We start from the raw sequence: 20,980 nt of genomic DNA on the forward strand, positions 1-20,980 counted from the left end.
CCCATTCAAGAAAGCAGGTAACACTCCAAAATCCCTGGATGAGCATGGACTACCTTCCTTTTTGTACACCAACTTCAGAGTGCAACTTGTTACTTAAAGTAAGAGACTTGAGCAGCAGTCTTTAAGCTTGATAACACAGCACGGGAAGAGGCTTCATTTGCCATGTTTCATATGCAGCACATCTACAAAGCCACTCTTCAGGTTCTCTTGTGGGGCATTATGACGAGACATTTCACTGCACCTCTTCAGAGAACAGTGGCACAGTATCATTCTTTTGACAAGAGCCACTATGAAGTGCAGCTGTATATTTATATGAATAAGAAAAGGCCTGAAGGAAAGCAATGCAAAAGCTGCTAGAATTTAGACTTGGCTTAAGGCTTTGAAATTTAAGAAAACAGTAATGAGTCCTTTCTTTCCAATACCAGAAAATTACAACATGAAGACTGGAGTCTGTCAAAAGTCTAGAGATGTGGGGGAGTACAGGCAGACAGGACAGTTTCTTTGGTGAAGGAAAATGTACTACCTACAGCGTCTGGTCTCTGCTGATCTTATTTACAAGCTGAACTACTGGAAAATGAAGATAAATATTTCCAGAATCTGGTTTCTGAACTCCTCAGCTGCTTTCTTTGAGCCTGTATGCTCTGCATTTGGAAGCAGGATGGGCAGGCATTAAAAAAAGCCCAAAATGAACAGGACTGAAATGCACTGAAATTCAGTGACTCGTTCTGCCACATCACATCTGTCCCCCAGTGATCTGCCTCTTCAGGAATCGCCCTCAGTTACAAGTAACTACGTCAGGAGTGGAAGCCCCTTGGGATCAGGCCTCCTTCCTCTGCACTCCGAAGCAGTGGCCTAAGGGCAGCCCTACTTGCCGAACACTGGATTTAAGAGGCTGGGATAATAACGTAGTAAATTCTAAAAAGAAATAAGCTCACTATCTTAGTTTTTTGCACAATAGTTAAGAGCCTGACAGATGGGACTAAATACTTCGTTTTCCTTACTCCCATTTGAAAGTGATTAAAGGGAAGTTCTCTGTAGCTGAACTGAATATTTTGAGTGCAAAATTTCACAATTTACTAAATGTACAGCAGATTCTGCAACACTCTGATCAGTACTGCCATACTGCCAAATACTTTGGGAGAAACATAGGAAAAAATGCATTCATTTACTAAAGTGTTTGTGGTAATTTAAGCAGAGTCAAGTAAGATAATGGGGAGAAAAATGCTTGGTAAAATCTGCTTGTGGGAGAAGGACCCTAACCAATTAAGATCTGAATATGAGAATGTAATTTTGGAACAGACCCTATACTTAAATTTTCTATAATGGGATCATTACTGAAATGTGTGGCATGAAGCCCGAGCTAACATACTCTGATACTCATATTCGGAAGCTCCAGCTCATTCACTTGCAGTCAAAAGGTCTCTTAAGATCAAAAACTATAAGATCAAAAACTAAAGTAAAAAGTTCAAAGAAAGAATCCAAAAAGGGGAGGTGTCTTCCAGACAGCACTTTGCCAAGACTCAGAAATGTATGCTTTATACCCCTACAGCCTGCTAGACTACTGCAGTCAGAGAGTTTCACTTTCACCTCAGTTTTCTCATATTTATATTCTTTGTAGAACATTTTAGTATCTGTTGAACAAAAGCATCATATAAAGCCTTCAGGTGATTACATATAATATGTAATCATTCTTCCTAGCCTTTGCTGCATCAAGCACAGAGAAGACAACAGAAAAAGCAAGCGACTAGTGCCCTAGAAAAAACACACTTTGATCTAGAACTCACTTGGCTTACCTAGAATCCACATTGTGACCTGAAGTCTTCCATCATGAGGCCGTGATTACAAGGTCTTTGACAGAAGAACCTTCTCTTACGTAGCACCTCTAAGACGGTAGATGCATTTCAGAGTATTGAAACACAGGAATCTATGGCAAAGTACCTTAATTCAGGTTCATATGAAACACCATTATCAACAAATGAATGCTACAGAATAGTCAGAAGAATGGGCTCTAGTCCCATCCAAAGAGAAAACTCCTAAGTAGCAGCAGATAAAGGTAGGGAGACCATTTACACCTCTGACAATGTGGTATCTGTTTTCTAATATAAATTGTTTGGTAAGTAGTTTCTAAGATGTAAGAATTTGCAATACAAAGCCTCAGCCTAGCAAGTTTCTTTTAATTTTTAAATGTACAGCATTTTAGTTCTACAAATGTAAAAAAAAAAAAAAACCCACAAAAAAACTTTACAATGTGTTTTTTTTTTTTGCTTATAATGATCAAAACCAACTTGATTCAATAAAATTTGGTATGCAGTTAATGTGGCCCAATTGCTTTTGATAATGCAAACCAAAAGGCCGAGACATTTAGCTTTGAGACACAGCATATGCAGTAACTGCTTTCTGTGACAAGAGTTACCACACGCACTGCACACAGGTGTTTAGGAAGTGCTGCTACAGATGACCAGTTAAGTACACACAGAAGGTAGTTCACATCCAAACGATACGCTGTCATGTGTCAGTCTACGGTGCCAGTTTTTCTTGCTAGAGGGAAAGTTTTGTTTTGTTTTGAAAGTACTACCCCCAAAAAATTACTAAGTGCAAGGCAAGGTTATGACTCAAATTACAAGCAAACAAGGAAACTTAAAAGTAGAGACTTAAACTTTGAAATCATACCAACCTGTTGTGCCAGGTTTCTTGTCAAAATCATAACTTTAGTTTAAGCTCCCATTAATACAGTTGCACTAACACACTGTGGCACAAATAACAAAATGTACCCAACATTACTTTTGAATTTCCTTGACCTTGCCAGGTTTTCACATCCTCCACATCACTAAATAGCACTTATTTATATGTAATTGATAACCATTGTACAGTTACTCCATAGCTTTACAATACTGCCCGTACTATTTCACAAGCATTACAAATCCTATGAAAAAGCAGCCCCTGTAGTGGCATACAAGAATAAATTAACCAAAAAAATTTAGTATTACCATTTATTGGTGACAAACACTACGTTTTACTTACATTCCATGGGGAGAAAAAATTCCAGCGTAAACAATGAACTGAAGCAGTACTTAACTTGCAAGGCTATCGTGCTTTACCTGGACCATATGCAAAAAAACTTTACTGCACACAGTTCAGTGCGCAATAACACAACATCAAAAGCAACACAGTTTATATATAAACATAGGTAATTTTTTTCAGCCCTACATGGAGATGTAATTAAACAGTATAAAGCACTCAAGGAAAATCAATCTGCGGTTTTATATGCACTACATTGAGATCATATCCTGTAATGTAGTGAGCTGTGTGCCGTCTATACACACAATCCTTAAAACACAGATCAGAGATCATTTATAGTCATGTTGCATTCGAGTTCCCTTACCCCCCCACTCAAGAAAACTAGAAATTAACCAAAAATGATCAAAGTTTAAAATTCCTAAAGTGTTTTAATTCATTCAACCGTTGGATCATTAAGCTAAGTTTGCGAAAATACTGGACTTTTAAAAATGGTGGGCACACAATTTGTTTCCAGTGAAACTTTGCTATTTCAGTAAAAACAAAATAACCACATACATGGATATGATCTTCCCAAGTTAGTTCACAGATAACATGTCAGTCTCAGAAGACAAAGTTTCTAAACTGTGCTATTGTTCTAGATACAATTAAGAAACTTTTAAATGAAAAATTTATAGTGTCATTTCAATCAAAACAACATAATGAAACTAAAAATTTATCACTGTTTGAAGAAAAAGCAACGGTTATGATTTAGACACTACAGTAGGTTGTAAAGACTGTAGCACTCTAAAACAGTTAGGTTACATTAATAGGAAGCATTTGATTTTCTCTGGTGCTTTCAGGTTTGGGTCCAGTCAAAAGCCTTTTTTAGGCAGTGCTGTCCAGTGTTTGTCCCAAAGTGTTTGAGTTAGCCGGTTTGAGAAGAGGGTCACTTTCCATTTCTTGTTTCACACATCTACAAATGAGAAAACACCTGTTACTTAGGATATAAAACACTATTTCCACAAATAAGATGCTTCTAAATCGGATACAAAGAATTTGAGGTGCATATAACAATTTGGTTCCATATAACTGGCCTCCATTTTTAATCAATTAGCTTTGTTAATTCCACCATTTTGACAGCTTATTATCTAAATGAGAGGATAAGCTTCCGACGCCTGCCCCAGGACAATTTGCAACCCCTCCATGTTTCTGCTGAAAGCAAGCTGTGAAACCTATCCATTGTTTACATTTACATTTCTAGAAAGAGAGGAGCAGCTCTAACACCTAAACACACTGAGAAGTCACATTATTTACAAAATTATGCAAACAAATAGTTTAAGCAGAGGGATCACAGTCAGAATTGCCCTGTATCACAGCCATTACATTTTATCCACTAGCTCCTGCTTAGTAATTTGCATTCGACACATGAAAATTACAAGCTTGATGATAAAACCTACCCTCTCATCCTTCTGAAGATTAACAGCCCTTGGCATTTTAACTTTTCTGGCAAAGAAAAAAAACCCTCACATTTTATTTGTTTCTAGAACATCACAGGGTTAGAGGTTTCCATTAACGCAAGGGAAAGGCAATGGGTCACACTCACACAGACATTGGTCCATTTCCTGTTCTTGGCATCTCTGTGGTTTGTTGGTCCAACTCAGACAGCAACTTTAAAATGTTCAATGCAGCCTAAAGAAAAGAGAGAGCATTCACCAATTCAGCCTCGGTCCATTTCATTAATTCAGTGAAAGCAGGACTGGGACTCACTTAAAGTAAATGTTCTAATTTTTGTAATAGATTTTTTAAGATGCATAATTATGATGGAGAAAATGCAATGGTGTAGAACTTCATCCTGCTGCATTAAACAATAGAATGGTGCTGTGGCAAGGGGATTCCCATTGCAGTTGTTTTAGCAGTGGGGGAAAATTAATTCAGCCGTAAGGAAAAAGACACTAAATTAGTAATGCCTCAGACTATACACAGAGCTTAAGACAAAGGACATTAAAATACACAGAACCAAAAAGTCCTTTGCAGAAAAAGAAAACCAGTTACACAAGAATCAAAAATACAACACAGATAGGGCATGCGTGACTGTTTAAAAGAAGAGTCAATGTGACATGGCTAATGCAAAAGTCAGTCGCCTCCTTTGACAGTGACAATTTTTTTTCACCTTTATTCACATCAGTTTCAGGTGCACCTTTTCAGAATATCCCTGATTAGTTATGGCACACGCATTAGTGAAAGCTGAATATCCGAACAGAGGAAGGTTCTCACGCTGGCCCAGTCGCGATGTTTAAGCCCCGAACTGGCTGACCTTTTCCCTTCTACCTACTGCACTGACTTGTGTGCTTAGTCTTACAGGAGCTCTTTACAGCAGGATGTAGAGATGGGTATGAAAACATATGAAAATGTCACAATTAAGTGACAAAGATCAAAGAAATCTGTATTAAATTATACCCATTAGAAATGACTGCAACCTTTTTTAGTATAAAAATCAGTAAAATCTGGTTTTCCAAACCATATTTACGTATTGTGAACTATTACTTTAGTCTGCGGTCAGTACTCCAGTCACCACTGGACACCAAAAGAACACAACTCTCTTCAAATTACAGTGGACTGTGTACATATTGTTAGCAATATGTAAGGTCTTTTATAGACAAAGTCCCTTACAGTTTACAGTTGAGAAGACTCATTCTTTCACAAAGCAGTATTTCAGCTACTGGTAATAAAAGATCTTATTTATAAAGGGAGCTTAACAGATTTGGCGTGTCTCCTGCTATCTAATGGTGAATTGCATTTCTTCCGTTTTGGATTCTGTTCCAGCAGAAAGTCTGGTAACGTGAACCCAAGTATTACAGTCCCCAATGAAATATCAGCCCATTTTGTTACAGAAAATATGCTGATATGCTCTTATGTTTTAAAAGTTCCTTTTCATACATTTTCTTTGATATGTGCTCACGCAAATAATATCAAGATAAAGCAAATGTGGTTTTTGTAGACCAAAATGATGAGCATATATTAAGCATTTTAAAAGCTATTTAGACTAGATTCTGATATTAATAATCAATCATTTCAGCAACCTGTGAAATATTAGACAAAAATAAGCCAGGGAATTGAATAGGATTTAATTCATTGCTATCCAGCAGTAATATGAAACCTTGGTCTATCCACTGCATCCCTTAGTTCACTGAAGGCCAAAGAGAAAGCATGTCAGCAATATTCTCATACCATATCATGGCAAGACTCTACATCCTTTCCAATTCCGTGGCTGATCAGTGGTGGCTGAGAGGAGCAGTTTATAAGAGATACAAACTCGTTCTTGTTATTTTTTGGAAAGTCTTTATATTCAACCTGAAGAAGAGAGAAGGATTTAGTTTTTTTCAGTTAACCGAGTAGAGGAAATATATCACAATTGCTATAGAGTATTTGCCCATATATGAAGCTGAACCTGACTTTTAATCATTCTGTCAGCCAGTAGAACCATTTACTTTGAAGTTTGACTTGCAATGGTTTTTAGTAGTCATGAGAGCTCTGCAAGCCTTCTGAATAAAAGTGGCTACTTAATAATGATTGTTGCTGTGACCTTTATTCTGATCATAGCTATCTGCATTTAAAATTTTCCCAATTATACTTTTTAATCCACTGAGCTCCTTTAACATATTAATATAGGAACTTACATGCAATTCTGATTAAAGGGACCAAACACAAGAAAATGTACAGCTTGCAGCAAATGTTAATGTATGAAAGATTATTCAAAAAACTGATTTCAGATAAGCTAAGTTCAAGTTCATACCATGTTCCTACATCATGACAATGTTCAGAAAATGCTACTTTCAATTTTACTCTTCCAAGACTTCAGAGTAGCACTGAATTAAGGCTGAGGATACAGTACAGAAATACACATTTGAAAACTAAATAAAAAAGCTGTAAAATACAGTACATTTCATAGGTGAAGTAAAACATTTACATGAATTTCAGCTTAACAAACAGCCTCAGAATACATCAGTCACCAGCAGAACTAAAAAGCTTTAGAGCAAATAACAGGTTGGACCAGTTTGGATAGCTTTGGAAGAAATCTTGCAAAGCTGAACGATTACCTGGATTCCTTGAACATTGGAAAGATAGTCCAGCTGCTCAGAGGGCCTAGTAAGTGGTCCGTGGGGTACGTGGCCTGATGAGTTGTTATTCTTTAATATGGTCTCAGCAGTAGGAGAAGTACCACCATACAACAGCTCTCTAGCGATCATGGCTGTTACTGTAGCCTTGGCAGGATTTGGGGCTGCCCTGTTGAACTCTTTGGTGTGGTGTCCTTGATTGGCTCCTACAGCTTGTGCAACCTCAGGGACCATGGGAAGAATTCCAGCAGGAAGCTGCTGATGGCTGAGATAAGGCATCCTAAACTCATCTTCTTTATTACCTGAGAAGGGAGACGTACACACTGAACAAATGCTAGCTATTTCTGTGAGGCCGTCTGCAGGCACATGAAGGCACAGACAGGCATCAAAAGCCACTTTTGAAAAAAATAATTGGTTTCAAATTATTTTTGAAACACTAACAAACTCAGCAAGCTTGATTCGCCTTTGGTGGGTCAGAGATTCAGCATCATCAAGACAGGGTTTGCTTACTGAATAAATGATTCATTGCAACATCTGCTTCTGCCAAAAGGAGCACCTTTGCCTCTGGGAGCAGTTTCTCCATGTTAGTGAAGCTTACAGATACCTCGGTCAGTTGCAACCGCATTCTAGGTACATCTTTTGGTTTCAGTGGTTTTTATTTCATAATTTAAACTGTAGGAGCAAATAATGAAACCATAGAATGGCCAAAGCCACTGTTAAATCTTGTAAAGACAGTGACAGATAGTCCACAAAGTTCAAACTGTATATTGTGAAAATGTAAACAGGCAGGTAAGGTTAAACATACTCTTAGCACAGTATGAAGAAGCAAGAATGACTATTTACAGCAAATATCCAACCCCTGTCAATTGATAGCAATTTATTGACATTATGGCATAAGTTAGATTTGAGAGGGATAAGAACAGCTTTTACGGGGAACCCACATACCCAGAACTGTGGAGGAAAATTACAGAGGTGTGCTCAAGAAAGGTGGGGAAGACAGTGCCACTGAAACAAACAGAGTCGTCAGTATTGTGGCAGAATAGATAAATGAAGTTCAGCAGGACTGGGCTGTTCCAAGTCTAAGGATGAAAGCCAAAATTTGTAGATGGAAGGAAGCAGGGATGGCAAAGTTTGAATAAGAAGTCGTGAAGTTTAGCTAAGATCTTATGGATGCAGTAAAACGTTACTGAAGTCCAAGTCAAGCCCAACTATTTACAATTTAAACAACAAAATTATACTTAAACACAGAGCATCTGAAACATATATCCAGAACAGAAATGTGTTACGATAGACAAACTTTCCATAATGACTCCTCCCAACAGTTTACATTAGAGAAAGCCAACGCCTGCATACTTGGTGGCCAGGTTTGGGGTTTTTTTTTTGTTCCAGACAGTCAGCTGTGGATCTGACCACTATAACCATCAACTGTCTGAAATAAATGCAGGCACAGTTCCTTGCTCTCTGTCATTAGAGATCAAGCACAGACGAAGAGGTTGTTCTGTACTACAAGGCCATTCCTTCCTTCTCCAGCTCTGCTTTAGGAAGACCAGTTTCAGTCAGTACCGACACCCTTTCTCATCTTCATGCCAGGGGCAGCCTTCAACATACTGCAGTTATTCTCTCAACATCTGTAAGGTGACACGGCCAAACTTAACAGAGCTAACTCTGCCTCAAAAAATTCACCACCACCCTCCCATTGCTACTCTGCCTCAGGCTTACAGTGACATTTCTGGGGCAGTCTTCCAACCTGCAACCATTCTTCCAAATCTAGAAGGCTATTCCCAGGAGGCAGAAAGCCCAACCCTTTTTCCAGGGAATCTGCTCCCATCCTCATTTCGACCCTGTACCAGAGAAGTGTTCTGCTGAGCCAAAGAGGCTGATCCCTCCTCCTCCCCTTACCTTTTCCCCCACAGAAATTGCCCCCACTTCACTCCTGCTGTTGATTGAAGGAGCCTGGTTCCTGGATCAGAACCAAGCTCGGTCCTGGACATTCATTCTTGTCCTAGAAAGCCTTAGACACAGATTAAAGCCTGTCCCAAGATCTCTCAGATCAAGGCAAGACAAGCCCAGACACTGCAGGTAGCAGTGCTTGACTGACCCCTTAGCACACACATGCTTTTGGCTCAGCCATCTGCTCCCTTCCCTGAGCAGGCGGCCAAGCAAGCTGAAGACGGTATGACTTGGGAGGAATAAGCTCTTTGGGATTTGAACAAAACCTTCCCAAGGGGTAGATTTAGTCTGCAAGCCAGCAGTTGCACACCTCTGCTCATTACAGTGTGTTAAATGACACTATTGAAGGGCCTGAGAAACACATATTGCACATACACACACACACACGCCAACAGGGCCATGCCTCTTTCAGTAAGGTTACTTACTAGTTGAAGTCTCTTCAGAGCCTGGCTCAAAGAAGGTTACTTTTCTTCCATCACCTGGTTTCTTCACTGGTGTCTTAAAAATAAGAGGAAAAAAAGCCAAACATACAATATCCCTTTAAAACTTTTTCCCCCCAAGTTTTAAAGTTTTCAAGATGTAGGTGGTCTGACTAGTCAAAGTTTTACTGAAAAATTTATTATTCAAAAACCTCAATTATTACACAGCTACCAAGGAGAGACAAGCTCAGTGATTCTTATTCACTGAATGACTACAACTATCTACAGACCAGTGAAGTGGTATTAAGAACACAGATATTGAGAACTAGATACCATAATAAAGCCAGTTAAACTACCATTAGTTATTGGTACTGCTGAGGACAACACACTGGACACAAATGAGCATATACGTGAAAAGGAGAAAACTAAAGCCAGACTTGCTATTTTAACTCCCTGCTAACATCTCTGAATCAACAGGAGGATGCAAGGCTCTCTCCCTGCTAAGGGACCCCCCAAAGAAAGAGACCTGTAACAAACCTTTGACTGCAATTGGTGATAAGGCTATGTAAAACTACTGCTACCACGAAGTCCTATAACCTACATGTCTGCAAGTTTCTAAGACCAATATATCAGTTATCACAGGTTCTGAGCCATTCTATAAAGAAGAAATACATACATTTAGCCTTCTGATCAGACTTGATTTACTTGCAAAATTGCACCCTTAGTGTATCCAAAATGCGCTATTATTTTAGAGAACAGTGACCTCAATACAACTGCTTGCTGGCTAGGGCAGAAAGGATGAATTTACTACACTGTTACTGCCTTGCAAAGCTGCTATTGTTTCAACTCAGCTTTTGCTGTAGTATTAAATAGAGGTTGATTCTTAAAGACTCTTACCTTCTCTTCTGTCTTTAATGCTGGCTTTGGAGGTTGAGGTTGAGGGACTTTGAAACCTAAAAGTTCCAACATATTTTCAGCTGCATTGCGTTTAGCAACTTTTTTGTTCGTGCCCATTCCTTCAGCTGTGTGTACACCAACTTTCACCTGGACAAAAGAGGAAGAAAAAACAAAACAATTCTTAAGCAGTAGTATGAGGATTTTTTTATTAGTGATCTGTGTCTTGAGCACGCCATGAGTCACAAAATAGTTCAAGTGATCATTATTCTAAGCAAGTTGTCATTTATTATCAATGATCATTGGCCTCTAAGCACAAAAAAACCCAAACAGAAGTCACACAAATGACTATATGTCATCACCTCACCCTGGCAACAGCCTAAATGCTCAAAACTGGTATCACAGCAGACATAAATTTTCAAAGCTGAAGTTACAGGTTTAGCAGATTTACTAATGTAATGGAAAGAAAGCAACCAACTTTTCTGTCTTGGCCAGGATAGGAGAGAGGTCTGGAGAATGCACTTAATTATTAGAGGATAGTAGACACTCAGTATTAAAAATACTACTATGCTATTGGGATTTGCAATGCAGAGTGCAGAAATTGCTGCACTCTAAAGCAACACATGAAAACTCAGGAGAAGGAGGAAGTGAAGGATACCCAGGTTTGTGTTAATAAACAAGTTAGAAGTCAGTATCTTCTAACAGAATATTAATATTCCTGTTAATTAAAACATTAGGCAGTTACAACATAGACTTCTGGTGCCCTATGCAATTTTTGTAAAACATAATTCAGATCACTTTTCTTGAACCTTTATCTTCCTTGAATGTACCCCACTAGATATTTTCTTAATAAGTTTCAGGGAAATTTGGCTGTAATCCTGTTAACTTTGTATATCATAATGACAATGTGATTAACATAAGCCCCCTCCAGAAAAACAAAACAAAACAAAAAACCCATCACAGCCACACAACTAGATTTCTCAAATTAACATACAAACCTGCATAACAAACTCCCTGCGCCTTGGAAGACCACGTTCTGTGATGAGCATGTACTCTGGTTCCTTCTCTTTCTTGGCCTGCTGTATCTGGGCAAGTCTGCTAATAGGATTCATTCCTTGACCATATTCTGGACTTGTTTGCAGCTATTTAGAACAATGTTCAGGGAATAAGCCAAAATTTGTGAATATTTTGTTTAATAGACAAAATGCAGCATGCTACTGAATACATTCATCTCTAGACTTCAAAAACACTGAAATAAAAGTTGCTTAATGAAACACTGTCACAGCCAAAGAGAAACACTCGATTTATTTGGCTCTGCTGTCACAGCTGACCACATATAACCTACCACTGGTAATAGTTTTACAAGTTCTAATCCTGCTATATAAGGAGGGACAGGCTTGCAGGAGAATCTGCACAAGCAAAATCATGCAAAACCCGAAGCTGTAAAGTCTAAGGGTTGAAAGTCAGAGCTTGATTTTTACATGCCACTCATTCTTTTATAAGGTTTCTCTTTCATCTTGAATTTACTGATAACTGTTGTAAAACTGGTGTCAGAACCCCATTTAAAATGTCATTTCATTTGTAGTACCAGACTGCTGATAAATGTTGAGCAGTTGAAGAGTGTTTATAATTAACTCCGAAATGCCTCTCATCTGATGATTATTTATAACAGTCAGATTTCCAATCTCTTTGTCGCTTACCTTCACTATTGATTTTGTTTTCTTTTTGATTCGTGGCTTCATTTTCTCAACCGTAGGAAGGGGTGGCAATTTTTTCAGTTCTTCTAGGACTGCTATTGCAGCATTTTTCTTTGAGATCTTCTTGCTCTTTCCTTCACCTTCACCCATGAATTCTCCAACTGACACCTTGGTTACAAAACTCTTCATATGGGGAGGACCACTTTCCTTGGTCACCTGTTTCAGAGGGAAAAACTGAGTGAAAGCGTGATAAACACTTATTAAAAACGGTAGGGCACATTGTTTATAGCAAACTTCTCTCAAGAACTACAGATAAAGACATTTTAGATTCTCATATAATCCAGAAAGTAGAGATGTAAATCATACTCACTCTAATAACATAATCCCACCCAAATAAACATATACCTTAAAAAGATCAGAAGCAGCAAGCAGTAAACAATGTTTACATATGTCATTAACCCATCTTGTTTAATTTATTTACTCTTACAATATTAAAACATGACTGTTCTAGTTCATCAGTGTGTACTTCCCCAGTTAACATCACCTCATTAAATACATGATGTTACAGTAATAGAACGTTACAGAGAAAGCAATTTTAGGATCCAGCATTTTAGTTCAGAAATCAAGAATTATGGAGACATCTAAGAGATAGCTGCCTACTACAGATTTAGTCTTTTAACTCCATTCATAACACGTCATACTTCAAAATATCCATAAAGTCAAAAAGTAAGAACAAATTAAGAACTTCCACCCACAACTGGCTTTGTGTGACAGTATATTTTTACCAGTGATGCTCAGGCTAATCTGCAATATCGAAAGATTCATGTAAAGTATCACAGAATGGTTTTAGAAGCAATTTAGTTACACACAATTGCATTTTCTTACTATAATAATTCAGATAGTTGACTTAAATGTTACTCTGCCAGCTCAGGAAAGCAGCATGATAAATTAATACTGCAGTGAAACAGAGATGCTCCTATGGAAGCTATTGATTTAAGGTCACTAAAATGATCAAGAGGGGCAAAGAGGCAGCAAGCAGCCAGGCCAAAGGGAAAGGAAAGTAAGATGCACATGAGGTCACCTCAAGGCAAGAAAAGAAACCTACTTGTGAGATTCTGCAACTTGCGGGTAGTCCACATCAGTGCTTAATTAAGCAAATACTTCCATAAACGTCTTTCAGAGTGAGCTATGCTCTTTTGCCTCGACTCTGCACTTCAATGTTCTAACCATTAATGTGGGGTTGGGTTTTGTTTCTTCACTGTAATACTGATTTTTTCAAAAAGCTCAGAAAAAAGATTGCACAGACAACCACAGCGTAGCTGTTCACTCATGTTATGATTTTAGTGCATGAATTCGTGAACAGGTGGATTTTTTTTTTTCACTTTACCATATAAAGTCCAAGACAATCAGGGTGACTGTCAAAGGTAAAAGTGTATTCACAACTAACAAGATATGTTAAAAGTCAGTTGTTTGGGTTATTTAGAAGAGACTCAACTTAATGTGTACCCTTAATATTCTAATAAAAACAAATCTAGAGCTTGTAAAATAAACATACCTCAAAATTCACAGGCAAGTTCCTTTTAAGTGCAATCTCAAAAACTTGGCTTATTTCAGATTTATTGAGATTTTCATCATCTGGTTCTTTTCCGTTAACCTAAAAGAAGCATACTCTATTTAAAATAAAGATCCTATTAAATTGAATTTTATCCATCCATCCAGTTTACTGAACTCTCAAAATTTTAAGTAGTCTAACCTTTACTGCCATTTTACGTGAATGTGTAGAAATGCAGCACACATACTACAGATTTGAAACTTAAGAAGCTCATTTAAGGTGTATGTGTAAAAGCTAGCAAACCTTCATATTTGCATGTGCTCGTTACAGAAAAGAACAAATGGAATAAGGGCCAATAGGTTTAAAAACCTATTTATAGAAAAACAAACTGAAGCGTGAAATGAACTGATTTCCAAATGGAAGTACCTTTATGAAATACAATTTTCATATACTGATTGGACATTTGTACCAAAAGCACTAAGACAGTATCAGATAAGAGAAAGGGCAGGAAAAATAAAGATTCTGAGAATGGGACCAATGTGAATAAAGGATGGCTAATCAGACCCTGGCACAGGCCTATCTTTTAACACGCTCCCTGCTAAGTGCTTCATCTACAGATTTTTTTCTCATCTGAAGAACACACTATCAGGAACTCGCCTTAAATCAAATGGTGTACATCTCTGAGAACTTACACCTGCTAGGAGGACAGCAGTGCCAGGTGAAGCTTACCTACAGGCACTTCTACGTTATCTCCAGGTAAAATTTTGATTGTGATTCCAAAAATGTCTTCACTGATTTTGGGATCAACATGAACTAAGAGGCATGGTAACAGCAACAGAGAAATTTTAAGACTAAGTGTCCAGCAGTGATATTGGAAAGATTATGATAAAGATGAACAGCAACAATTTCACCAGTTCTATCATGCCACAACACTAGTTATGCAACCAGGTAACAAAAATGATTTAAATATTTTATTGGAACAGCAGAAATAAGCTAGAGAGCTCTCACTGATTTAAACTAGTTCTGATGGTGGCAGGCATCCCCAATGTCTGTTATTAACAAGTTAGATTAAAACATGAAGGAAATTTTTTTCTACCACTTAAAGCAGCCTCTTCCCATCTCAGAAAAAAATATTGGTAAAATTAATCTGTGGTTTTCACTTCTCCCACTGTCCCATCAGATTTCATACTATTCTTATGGGTTGACCTTGTATTTCAGGTTTGATTGCAGAAGAGCCCAACATATAGCCCAACATCCTTGTACAATGATAACATCTGATACTTCTGATCCCACTACTACATCCAGTCTCCAAACTCTACGTGGAGGTGTACATAGAGCAATCTTCAGGTCTGCAAAAACTGAGACCACATGATGGCACCACTCCCACAGCAGCGAGGAAGATGCACTGTGCATGAGAAACATGGAGGCAACGCCTACGCTAGAGGAACCATACTATACCTCAGCAGAAGGTACAACGCAGGTAAAAACTGGCAAACCCAAGACTGAATACAGGAGTCAAAAGTCTTGATCATCATATTCTAAAACCTATTTCAAATGCAATTGTTAAGTTCAAAAGGAACAGCATCATACACCCAGAAAAAATATTTGAACTAGTAAGGTCTTATTTTATTACAGTCTAAGTGTTACAGCAAGTTTACTACCAGCATCTCTAGGAATCATCTGTCACTACCTTCACTGTCAAAAAATCAGCACAATCACTTTAATTACAAATATTTTTCCCCTCCTTGTAATTTCAGATATATTCTAGTTTTTCAAATTTCGATATTTTTCCTTGCAAAGGTGACCAGGGCTTCTCTTTATTCGATTAGATTTTTCCCATTTAATATCCTTGCAAGAGAATACAATAAATAGTATGGAATTATTTGCTATATTATGGTATATATTCTTGATATATTCCAAGTCTGTTCACACGGTGTAAAACACAGGTACTTTTCTTCAATACCTTTAGCTAAAAAAAGTAAATTAATAACAAAACAACAATTAACAACTATAGCTATTTTACCGATTAATTTGCCTCTACTTAGAGTTCTGGATCAGTTTATTCTATAAATCAAAAATAATCATACACACACGCTCTTCCTCTTTCTCTTTCACTGCACACCTCAAAGCAGATGATCTATAAAGTCTGCTTTTAAAGCAGTTTGCATGTGTGCATAGACTAAACTCTCCAAGGAATCTATGCCTCTATATCAGAATGAGACCACAAATATAAGCATTTACCACTCCTAGCTCTCATCCAATTGTTCAAATCCATCTCTAACAAGTGAAAAAAACAGTCACAAAAGGAAACAAAAGTCATAGATTAAAAAACTCCCAAGCAAATTGCAATAAGTAATATACTCCTTTAAGAGGGATTCGCCCTTTTCTAGGAACTCATTCAACACACACTTCATCAAAGACTGCTTAGAAGCAAACAATAAAAACCAGTGGAGCTGCTGATCAGAACTGATTGATTTCAACATCACTATCAGTCTGACTATTTTCTTCCATGTTAAGGGTATAAAGAGCAGCTGATATTTACCAAGTAAGTTGGCAAAAAACATAGAAGCAGTTCTGGTTTTAGTATTTTCAGGCAAAAGTTACAATTTCTGTCTAAGAATTGTGCTAGAAAGCATAGCTTTCTATGTTTTCTAAGCTTTAAATAGATGCTTTATCATCTCTGCAGTACAGGCTTACTTTGCATACAACTTTGTCAGTGTGTCTTAACTCCCATCAGACTAATTTAGGTTGGAAGGGTCCTTTGGAGGTCTCCTACTACAGCCTCCCACTCAAAGCAGAGCAGACTTTAAAATGAAATTGGGCTGTTCAGGCAGGGCTTTGTCCAGTTCAGAGCTAATATTATTTCATTTTTTTCCTGCCACTTGCTTCTAGATTTGCACTCTGACAAGGTGTGGGAAATGGTCATTCTTACCCTTTAAAGTCAATTTCATTCAATGATTTCTTCTTAAGCACTGAATATTTTCTAATTTAAAAATACAAGAGTAAAATTCTATAAATACAAAAATCTGTAAAATACAAAAAATTTACAAAATTACTTCCCCCCCCAAAAAAACACAAGAGCTCAAGCTTAAGCATATTCTGTTTACACACACGCACAGAGATGTGATACCGAAAAAATAACCACATTTAAACGGAAAATTACTGGCAACATCTAATGACAGGTAGGAAGTATCAGGATTATGTCTGCTTGTGAAATCTTAATTTGCCTCCCTTGTATACACGCATTATAATAGCATCTCTTATGATCTTACACTACTGTATCCTTCAAGGACCTTGCCTCACTGAATGCAAGAATAAGCACTGCTCACTTAGTGGTAAAATCTTCCTTACTTTATCTTTATCTTGTCTAGTGCAAAACACTGTTACAAAACCAGCAATTCCCTCAGACATTCCTAAAACTACAATATTTGAAAGCCACAAATATTAATGAATTTAGCATTTAAGTACCAAACTTCAAATTAAGATCTGATTTATCCAAGTACTTACTATAAAACAGTACTCTCTATTCAAAGGATTGCTCTCCTTAAGCACAGCTGCGTCTCTTACTGTTCATTTTGTGGACAAGTCAAACGTAAATAGAAAACTAAAAGACAAACGCATGTTTCTCACAAAAGTGACTCGCCCAGCATATGTATAGCAGGGTCAAGACAGCATTCAGCTCCCAATAAGCTTGCAATTGTTTTATTCATAAAATAGTTCTCCCTTCTTGCAATCTCTTGCATCATTCACAATAGTATTTCCCTTATCATGTCCTTGAAAAAAAGAAAAAGGAGACTCTGTAGGTTTACTTCCTTTACCTCTTCCTACAGAAAAGGATACGTGGTCACATGAAGACAATTGCAGTGTTTGTTCTGAAGACCTCACATTACTCAACTTTAAACACAACTCTATAAATATTCAGAAAGCCACTTGTACAGAAGCATTTCTGAAAAAGTGAACAGAAAAAAATTCAGTTACATGTGATCCTATTATTTTCTGCAGAGCTGGACTCCTTGGATCCAGTACACAGAACTTTGCTGCCTGAGGTGGAAAAATGGCTGATAACAGCAGGTTATCTTTTATGAGGGTGAGTACAAAAAGAGGATGTTACGCATCACTGACACAGAATGACAACACTCAGGCATTTGGGGTTCCCCTGCACTGAAGGGGAACATCCCCCTCAGGCTTGACCTCTCCTGCATGAAGACCTCGAGCTGGTCCCTGACCACACTCTGCCTATCACCAGTTCTAGATTTCAGTGCAGAACTCATCTCCACTCTTTCAGCTTCTAATCCCAGCATCACTCTCTTCTTCCCAATAGCATTTGTAATCCCTTGACTCTTTGTATGCCCTAGTCTCTCTTGCTTCTAGGTTTGTATTGCACAACACAATCTAGATGCCAGCATGCAGTACATCAATAGATCTCTTGCTCTTAGTTCTAACATCAAGATCTTATAACTCAAGACAAGTATACTGAGCCCATAAAGTAAAGACTAAATACACTCTTTGTGGTAGTCCCTGGCCAAAGCAGTCAGCCAACACATATGGAGAGGGTGTACACAGTCAACCAGCCCCAGGAGCTACGAGTAACTCGTGTGCACACAATGAGACTTTCCGCCTAAGCAACTTAACAAAAAAAGCATGAAAAAACCCCAATAACAGGGTCTTGGAATGGAAAGTGCTGGGCAGCCATAAATACATGGAGGGATAAAAATTTGCTTTGTATATTCATATCAAAATGTGTGTATGAGTTTACTACTTCCATGAACTTCCTGCTCTTCTAGAACTTCCACGGTTCTTTCCAAAATCATGTACGAATTTTGCCCAGGAAACAAACCCATGTGTGATTTCTATGTAGCCCATACTAGAATGCAAGTACCCCATTTACACATTTCTTCAGAAGTTTGTATATCATCTGTACCTGATAAGATATTAGTTCCTATCTATGCTTCCAGTGCTCATATCTGACAGAGGTCTATAGCATTGCTGTGGAAAAACATGACAGCAAAAGAATTAATATAACTTAATTTGGGAAAACTCTAGTTCCATAGAAATTTATGGTTTTAAATCAAAGTGCTTCTGTTGACACAAGTAGGTCAACACTACGACACAGAATTAAATTTCACAACTGTCACCTTCCTCTCAATTAGGAAAAAATCTACAACAATATCTCAGTTTATCTTAGCAATTTATGCTTAAAACACTAAGATTAATTCCCACCTCTGGCTTCTCAGGCAAGGGCTCATTCTGCAGAACTTTCAGTGCTTTAGCAGCTGCATCGTGCTTAGCAGCTTGTCTTGTTCTTCCTTTCCCATGGAACTGCTGCCCTCCAATTGAAAGCTCAACTTGATAAAGTAAGGGCCCAACAGGAAATGGGTAAAAGTACCTGCAAAGAGAGAGATTTAAATAAGCAAATAGTTTGGCCTACAAAGTAAACAGAAACGTAAATTATAGGTGGATTAATCTCTTGGTTATCAGTAACCATGACTCAGCATTGAAGCACTAGTCTTAAAAAGCCAAATTTTGATTTAAAGTCTAAAAGATTTTAGGGAGAGACCTTTGAAATAGAGTATCAACAGTTCTTGTTTTACAATATGAACATGTTTCTAACCAACTAGAACAGAGAAAGACAATGTAACTACACTTTCATAGACTTGGTAGTCCAGCAAGTTTTGAATTTTCAATTCCTATGTTCATATAAAATTCTTTAAACTGAAACTGTAATTTAAATAGTTTTAGAAAAAGCATCAAACTGTTTTCTTCACTTTTGCTTTTACACAGAAAGGAAATGCAAGAAATATTTAGCTATTATTTAGCTATTCCCTTCATGAAGCTGGTTATATCCGAATGTCCTCAAAAACACATCATCATTTGGTTCAGTTCCCTTTTTTTCCCCCTTCCCCTCCCTGCCAAATAATAATAAAACCCCCCCTTAAATAAGACAAATTACAGATATTAATGGAGTGTACCTATCACAACCTTTTGCCTCATAAGCTGGCTATGTTACAAGCTGAATATCCCTTTAAGGACATTGTATTTTCAGTTATTTTCAGAAGATAGCACCAAAGCACTCGGATGAAGAGAGCAGAAGTTCAAGATAGGAGACTGCAAAACCAAAAAATGAAACAATACATACCGTGGAGGATAAGCACCACCTCTCATAGTATAGCTGTAAGTGGATCTCATCCCCGTATAAGGGTCGATAGGTTTGTACATAGGTTTCTTTCCCAGCTTCATGCAAAGTGCGTTTAACTCCACTGTGGGGGTTACACTGTCTAAATAAAAAGGAATATAAAGAGAGTCACCAACTGCCACAGGGGACCAAAGCAATCTAAACTTACGCTGTCTCAAACATGGAAAAACGAGCTCAAGTTTTGCCCTATGCAGTATCTTAAATGAATGAATTCTGAATAGAAATGCTAATGAACACAAAGAAAGTAAGTCTATATTGTGCATATTAAATTAGCAGCCTAGTACAATTGTGACAATCCGGTTACAAAAAAAGTGAACTAGCTGGGGGCTTTTTTGGGGGGGATTTTTTGGGGTTTGGTGGTTTTTTTTAGCTTTGCACTTGTTAAGCTACCAATTTATTTATTTTTACAGCATATCTAACAATGTTGTCTGCAGAACAGAAATTTCTCTTCACAAAAAAATACTTTTAAATTAAATTAAGAGACATGCTACATATCTTCTGTTTCTGTTGTTTACTGAGAATGAGTAAACATTTCTCTTTGTACTCAATGACCTAAGAAGGGTTTTTATGACTCCTCAGTTTCAAATTGCAACTTGCCTTTTCCAAAGGAAGGTATATTGCTACTGAGGGCTATAAACATTTCTCTCAGTGCAGATATCGTGTGGATGAAGAACTGAGTCACTGACTATTCTCATTTGAGAAAGACCAGTCATGTAAATGGTCATTTTTTCTATCACAGCCTCATTGGCTCAAAAATCAGTGTGTACTCTAGTACAACACTGTTTTCTTATAAGGCAATTGCCAAAAGAAAATGAAATTATGGAACAGATTCAGAGACAAAATAAGTAATTGCTAGCTTCTAATATTTTCACTGTTGACTGTACAAAGTGTTTCTAAAGAAAGAATTTAGGTGACATCAGAATACAACTGGCACAAAAGATAAGTTTTAACCTTTGCTGAAGATACTAATGCTATCCTAATTGCTTTGCATTCAAGTGACTAAGAGTAAATGCAAAACAATCACACATGCAGCTGAGATGTGATGCTAGTTCATACTTAATTTTACATTTTAAATATATCTTCAAATCAATCTTAGTGAAGTAAATAGTTCCCTAAATGTAAGAAGTTCCCTAAATATAGCTAACTATACCTTAAATGCTTTT

At 37.5% G+C, this 20,980-nt stretch overlaps 1 protein-coding gene across 4 annotated transcripts in view; it reads right to left on the minus strand.

The window, feature by feature from the left end:
- Window positions 1-2,976: 2,976 nt before the first annotated feature.
- The window catches only part of STAU1 (staufen double-stranded RNA binding protein 1), a 32,024-nt gene continuing 14,020 nt past the window's right edge, over window positions 2,977-20,980 (minus strand). Inside the window, exons 6-16 of one of the 4 annotated variants that reach the window (XM_068416456.1) lie at window positions 19,761-19,899; window positions 18,845-19,010; window positions 13,628-13,726; window positions 12,076-12,288; window positions 11,374-11,517; window positions 10,379-10,525; window positions 9,488-9,560; window positions 7,095-7,414; window positions 6,226-6,348; window positions 4,601-4,686; window positions 2,977-3,970 (exon numbers count right to left, since the gene is read on the minus strand). In XM_068416456.1, the coding sequence (XP_068272557.1) occupies window positions 3,883-3,970; window positions 4,601-4,686; window positions 6,226-6,348; window positions 7,095-7,414; window positions 9,488-9,560; window positions 10,379-10,525; window positions 11,374-11,517; window positions 12,076-12,288; window positions 13,628-13,726; window positions 18,845-19,010; window positions 19,761-19,899 (1,598 nt within the window). In that variant the 3' untranslated portion in view covers window positions 2,977-3,882. Of the gene's footprint in view, window positions 3,971-4,600; window positions 4,687-6,225; window positions 6,349-7,094; window positions 7,415-9,487; window positions 9,561-10,378; window positions 10,526-11,373; window positions 11,518-12,075; window positions 12,307-13,627; window positions 13,727-18,844; window positions 19,011-19,760; window positions 19,900-20,980 lie in introns of all 4 variants that reach the window. The other 3 variants (XM_068416459.1, XM_068416455.1, XM_068416460.1) reach the window with 3 other exon arrangements.

Source organism: Nyctibius grandis, chromosome 19 (assembly GCF_013368605.1).
Source record: "Nyctibius grandis isolate bNycGra1 chromosome 19, bNycGra1.pri, whole genome shotgun sequence".
NCBI lineage: Eukaryota > Metazoa > Chordata > Aves > Nyctibiiformes > Nyctibiidae > Nyctibius > Nyctibius grandis.